Here is a 6,810-nt window from a genome sequence, read left to right on the forward strand (position 1 = left end):
TATTATAGACACGAGTGAGTGTGAGGTGTAGTGGTTAGAGGAGTATCGCGCAAGTGGGAGGTCGTGGGTGGCCACGAAGTGTGCCGCGAAAAATGTCGTGACTTATGAATTTGACGGAGCAGGCTAGTGGCTAACTGGTGGGGGCCTCCTCAGTTTTTTTTTGCTATTTTTTGAGCCTGATTTGTAATTTTTGAAAATCATACGTAGTGATGGTTTTCTTAAGAAAACGGCCGGTGTAAATCATTTGTAGTGGCGTTTTTTTTAAGAAAACAGATAGTATAAATCATTTGTAGTAGCGATCTGGCGGTACTGACAAACGTCTATGAAAATAGCTTTGAAACCGCCAGTAGTGAGCTCTGCTATACTAGTGATATATACCGATGGAGAAGATACGGACTCCACAGGCATAGAAGGATTTTTATGTATCCCCATGTTGCAACGCATAGACGTAGACATCATTGCTAATAGTACGTAAAATAAGCAAAAATTGTGGTGGCTAATAGCGAATCATATTTTTTATTAAAGGAAAAAAAGAAAGGAAAAGGTCCATGTTGCAAGTGTGTTTGGGTTTGTCCACGGTAAAGCCTTCCTTCTACGAATGCCGTGAACAGAAACAAACTGGGAAGCAGTGTGGAAGGAACGGAATTGATTTGAACCTGAAGCAACTACCACGGTCGTCGTCGTTCCTAGCCATGGAAAGCATGCAATCCACGGCGGTTGATTGTGGTGTCTCTTGTCCGTTAGCTTTGGGGGGAATCTCCTGATGCGTCCATGGAGTAGATATTCTCGTCCGATAGTAGAAAGTAGTAGCAGGCGCAGACAGAGATCCAAGAGAAACACGAGTCGGCCGCCGTGAACAGAATATAGCGACGTCGGAAGCAGGCACCGTACCGGGGTTCGCCCTTCGCCGGCGACCGCTGTTGGCAGAGCTGGCGACTTGTGTTGTCAGTAGGTCAGCCTCGTTTATCTCTTCAGACCGGCCGGCTGACGCGTTTCTGCCGTGGCTGGGAATCGACGGAAACCGCTAATAACTGGTTGGTCTCAACAATTTTGTGATGCAATGTAACCGTAAATGTTACTTCGATATCAGACTTCATCAATTACCGTCCTGATCTATTTTGTACTACTAGTATTTCTCCTTTTGCAAAAAAAGTCCTTTTAACTCTCTCAATTTTCGTGATAGTCCGATTTCTCCCCTTCATTTATAAAACCATATATTTTTAACCCCATTTAACTTTTCAAACCGTTGTTTTTGCAGCTTGGTGGTTTTGGACAGAATTTTTTGTAAAGTGACACCATGTCAATCACGAAGGGGATAAACTGAACTTCGTTGATAGTTAGGGAGGTGAATAAGATACATTAACAACAAAACCTTTTAATCCCAAATAAATTAAGGTAGGCTAGAATTAAAACCTAACCTGAGTCCCTAGTCATGGTTCAGGCACGTCAATAGTTACTTTCCAAGCACTTCTATCTCAACAAAGATTTCTACGTATATCCCAACTCTTTAAATATCTTTTTATTGTCTCATCTTATGTCAGCTTTGGTCTTCCTCTAGCTACCTCTCCTCACATTGATCTCTTGACTTAGGACTCCACAATGTATTGGTGCCTCTAAAGGTCTCCTTTGGACATGATCAACCTAGCTCAACCTATGTTGAACAAGCTTTTCTTCAATTGGTGTTACCCCTAGACGGTCACGTATATCATCGTTCCAAACTCGGTCCATCCTTGTGTGCCCACAAAACCAACGCAACATATGCATTCCCACGACACTCAATTGTTGGATATGTCGTCTTTTTGTAGGTCAACATTCTGCTCGGTACAACATAACGGGTCTAATCGTCGTTCTATAAAACTTGCCTTTAAGCTTTTATGGTACCCTCTTATCACAGAGAATGTAGATGCTTGGCGTCACTTCATCCACCTTACTTTGATCCTATGGTAAACGTCTGCATCAATATCTTCATCCTTCTGTAGCATCGATCCTAGATAACGGAAGGGAGGTGAATAAGATAACAAATATTTTTTTGAATATTTTTCCTAGAACATTTATGCGATTAAATATCATTAGATATGATTTAATTTTGAAAATTTCATAGAAATTTTGTTTTAGCTTAGAAAACTATGAAACCAATGTCATATTTTTTTTTAAAATCGTGTCATATATCTTATGGTGTCTAAAAAGGAACTATTTGAGACTTCTATGGTCACATTTAGTTTTTGATTTCCTAGTAGATGCTCTTTGCGTCTATTATAATACATTCATGTAGATGAATAAGACTATGTAAAAATTTAGGCGACCTTTTTGATGATAATATATGTGTCATATAATCACATCATACCTGATCCTGGCTCTGTTTGGTATATGTCTATAGAGAGAAGTGCTTCCTTGAAAAGTTGCGGAAATAGAGAAAAAGCATCGCTAAAATAAGCTAGTCTACCCCAGTTCTTGTGTTTTATAACACAAAATGAGGGCTATGGGGAGTAATGTGGCCAGAAAATCTGCAAAAGAAAAACTCGTTGTTTAGCTTCTAGTTTTAGCTTTTTTTTTTTGCATAAATAGCTTATAAGATATACCAAACTGGTTCTTAGTATGAACACAAATGTAAAATCCAAACACAGGGGATTTTTATTATCTAGAATTTGGATTGTAAAATCCAAATCCAGAATCCAGATTTCCTATAATCCCTACAGCAACCAGACGGCACCTAAAGAACGTTTTCCTGTTTTTTTAGAAACGCGACAAGAGCTTTGCTAGATTTTTATTAGACGAGTAAAAAAAATGTTTTCTTACGGACAAAAACGGGAGAGCGAGCTCACCGCCAGCACGGGCCACCAGCCTTCAACCCAACTAATTGCTTGCCCGGGCAACAAATTAAGATTTAGAAAACACACTGAAGAAGAAAAAAGAAAACTACTGTTGTGATCCAACATGAAACCTTGTTGAAGAAGCCGATAAACTGAATACAAAAGTTACTAGTTATCGAAGATCTTATGGTTTAGATCCTTAGCCGTGAATACATTAAGAGAAGGCTACACTGATATACTGCTGTAAAGATTCTGTCTTCCGAAAATATCAGGGGATAAAATCTCAGTGCACCGGCGGCTTAACAAGAAGCAAGAATGGAATAGCCTATCTCTAATCTCTCGTCTTCTCTCTTTTACTCAGAACCTATCCTTTCACTCCCAAATTTCCTACCAAAATCTTACCTAAGTCCCTTGTCGGATCATCCTGATCTTGACACTAGAGCACGTGAGGTCCATGGGGTCACTGTCACCCGCCGCCGCCGTCGTCGTCGTCGTCGTCGATTGCTTTTTGCTTCCCAACACGATTGCTTTTGCATCCCCACCTAGATAGGCTTAGCTAAGCTTTTATAGCCCATGCCCATTCAATCAATCGGCGGCTTCTCATCATCATTAGGCTGCAATCATCGGCCATCCAGCCCCTCTCGTGTCTCCTCCTCCCAATCCCCTCGGCTCACGCGCGGCGACGCCATGGACATTAGGCTGCTAGTATCCGCGGACGCCACCCTCGCCGCCGCTCGGTCCCGCTCCCGCCCTTCCACGTCCGCATTCCAGCGCCAGATTATTGTCCCGGGCCGCCAGGCGTCCTCGTCGTGCCGGTCCGTCCGCGCGCGCTCCGCCGCAGCTGCCGCGCCAGCTGCGGGAGGCATCTCCGGGGTGAGGACGGCTATCGATTTTTTTTCCCCTTTTCAGTTTCGCATGATTCTTTATTCTTTATTATTTCCTTCTCCGCTGTTTGGTTTGATTTTTACTACGAGGCCCTTGAATTCGTTGGTTAAGAAGAACAAGAACGGATGCTATTTTTTATATCCGCCCTTGTTTAGAACCCCAGTACCTCCTGGCCTTTCAAAATTGAATCGAGAACAGGCTGTTGCTGAAATAACCAAGTTTCCCTTCTTATTTTGGAATCAAAATTCGTATTATGGCTTGACGTGCGCTGTTATAAGGCTAAATATAATTAACAGTCGTTGTTGCTGAAATAACCTCAATATAAATTCTCGGTAGATTATGTGATGCCCTACAACCACTAACGTCTAAGTCTAACACCACTCTTTTACAAAGATATTTTTGCATCGCCAGGGTGACGTACAACGGCTATCGCTTTCTGTTTTGCTTCATTTTTTTCCTGTCTCCGTTGGATTGAATTGTTTACTAATCTTTAGTAGACCAAGCGCTTCCTTCCTTTCCTACCAAAATTCTTCCAACATTGGACTTGGACTCCTTTTATTCTTCTTTTTCCGAAGCAAGCATCACTAGCATCCCTTGTTCAAGTCCTTAGCTTCTTAGATTGTCCAAATTTTACAGCTTAGTATATAGCCTAATAATCACTAGCGTCTAACATCACTATATATGTATACTTCCTTTTACAATATTAGCAGAACGATGTTCCATGTCCCAAATTTCTTGAAACTCAAGAGGCACATTTTCAATTTTGTGCAATTCACATTCGTGCCATTGAAACTCCTCCTTCAGCAAGCACTTACATGTCTACGGAGTACTACTTATCTCTCGAGGAAATTTTTCAAAGTGGTACCAAATCTATGGTTTTAGCCATCCATTTACTGTTGACAATATATACCTGCTCCCTCCTTGTTCAGCATAGCAATGGAGTGTACACGGTTGGTGACTTCATGACAAGAAGGGACAATCTCCATGTTGTCCAACCTACTACACCGGTTGACCAAGGTACCCTGTCCTTATAGCGTGACGCATGTGTTCACTTGCTTCGCAGTTTCCCAATAAGTTACTAACTTATGTTGTTTCTTTGCGCGCAGCCCTGGAGCTGCTGGTGCAGCACAAGATCTCTGGCTTACCTGTGGTTGACGATGATGGGAAGTTGGTTAGTTTATTGTAAATCTTTTCTCCAACTGTCCTGTATTCTTTTAGTGCTTACTCTTTTTTAGTTTTGTTATTGAAGCACGCAAACTTAGCTGACTAGTGCTTTGTTAGCTTTGACTATTACATCTACAAGCTTGGCTATTATCACCAAAATTTATCTATGATGTCTATTATATTTTAAGTATTTTCTCCTGCAGGTTGGGGTTGTATCAGATTATGATCTATTAGCTTTGGATTCGATGTCAGGTATTTATTTCTTCCTTGAACTTGGATTCTGTTGCTTACAAACAACTCATATTACACCGTATGTTGTTCATAATAACCACACATAACAAGTGTTATTCATGCTATCAATTGTACGACAACTGTCTACCTTTTACTTGTCATCTGCAGTATACTTGTGTATCACTTCGACTCGTACAGAACGTCGTATCTTTTCCATTACTTTTCTTCTAGCCTGCAATTCGAATGTTGTTGTATGCATATATAGTATCTCATAGTATTCACTGTCAGTTATCATATTTATCTCATGATTCAGGAAATGGATTGGCCGATACAAATACAAACTTGTTTCCTGATGTGGATAGTACATGGAAGGTATTGTTTATCTTTCCTATAACCTGGAGTATACATTGTATCATTCATGCTGGCTAGTTAATACTATAACCTGGAGTATACATTGAATCATTCATGCTGGCTAGTTAATACTATCTCAAAATATAATCTTTTCTACATCAGCTGTATTTTCCTGACCTTTTTAGTGCGACCTATGGAGATGGTTTGCTGTGGAGGTCTCTTTAAGCAATTTATATGTTGATAAAACAGGTCCTCAGTATAACAAAATGTTTTAACTACATCAGACCTTCACATTTTTAGTTACTGTGTTCTGCAGCACAGTTTGAACCACATTTTTGTACTTCAGGAGTACTCGATCTGTCAGTCTATCTTAAACACTATACCTTCGAAGCTGTTAAAATGAGGATAACCTGCTCCATTGTTTATACAGTCAGATTATTTATCTAATTAGCTTTCACTGTTTTCATTAATGAATTATTGTTCGCCTGTTCGTGATAGACTTATACTCACTGCTCTACAGACATTCCACGAGATACAGAGACTATTAAGCAAAACTAATGGGAAGGTCATTGGTGATGTAATGACTTCTTCACCTTTAGCGGTGCGTACAAATACTAATCTTGATGCTGCTACAAGGTTGCTACTTGAAACCAAATACCGGAGATTACCTGTAGTTGATAGCATGGGGAAACTAGTGAGTGGATCCTTCCTTCCTTGCAATTTATGTTCATTTGCTATAGCTCAATACCCTTAACAATACCTTTCTGTGTTGAAACACAATTCAATTTCCATTCCTGAAGGTTGGGATGATTACAAGGGGAAGCGTCGTCAGCGCTGCCCTCAAAATAAAGAAGAAAACTGAAGAAGGTGCTTGAACTAGATTGCTCGTCACTGCTTGGGGGGTTAATCATGCAGCCATTTGGGCATTCAATTCATTGAGGCGTTGATTGGTGATGTTCAGAGCCTAGCTACAGATTGTCCTTCTCAATACTAGGTAGTGTACTATTGTATAGCAGTGTGTAGGTTCATATTCAGTGTTTCTCATCGTATCCATATGAACATTTTTTTATTGATTTACATAGTGGAATCAAGAGCTTGTGATATGATGAAAACCTTGAATTGATCGAATCGATGTCTTTTCCAAAATTGTTATGATTTCAAAGTACCCTTGTCCCGAAACTCGTTTCATCTCACAGCACAGCAGACAAGCCTAAAGCAAGTATATCGAACAGGCTCAAATTTAAATTAGTCTGCTCACATAATATCCAACATCCATTTGAGCACCCCTGTGGATGTGAAGCCTCGCTAGGCGCAAGCAACCCAACAAATGATGGCAATGGTGCTCCGTCAAGAGGATGAATTTTGGTAT

General features: G+C 40.5%; 1 protein-coding gene across 1 annotated transcript; it reads left to right on the plus strand.

Moving 5' to 3' along the window:
* The first annotated feature begins 3,135 nt into the window (after positions 1–3,135).
* LOC136496698 (CBS domain-containing protein CBSX2, chloroplastic-like) lies at positions 3,136–6,587 on the plus strand. Its single transcript, XM_066492438.1, has 7 exons — positions 3,136–3,683; positions 4,625–4,712; positions 4,802–4,866; positions 5,063–5,111; positions 5,404–5,462; positions 5,962–6,135; positions 6,242–6,587. Exons 1-7 carry the CDS (start codon positions 3,384–3,386, stop codon positions 6,314–6,316), a joined length of 810 nt encoding a protein of 269 aa, XP_066348535.1. The 5' UTR covers positions 3,136–3,383; the 3' UTR covers positions 6,317–6,587.
* The last annotated feature ends 223 nt before the right edge of the window (positions 6,588–6,810 follow it).

Source organism: Miscanthus floridulus, chromosome 12, assembly GCF_019320115.1.
Source record: "Miscanthus floridulus cultivar M001 chromosome 12, ASM1932011v1, whole genome shotgun sequence".
NCBI lineage: Eukaryota > Viridiplantae > Streptophyta > Magnoliopsida > Poales > Poaceae > Miscanthus > Miscanthus floridulus.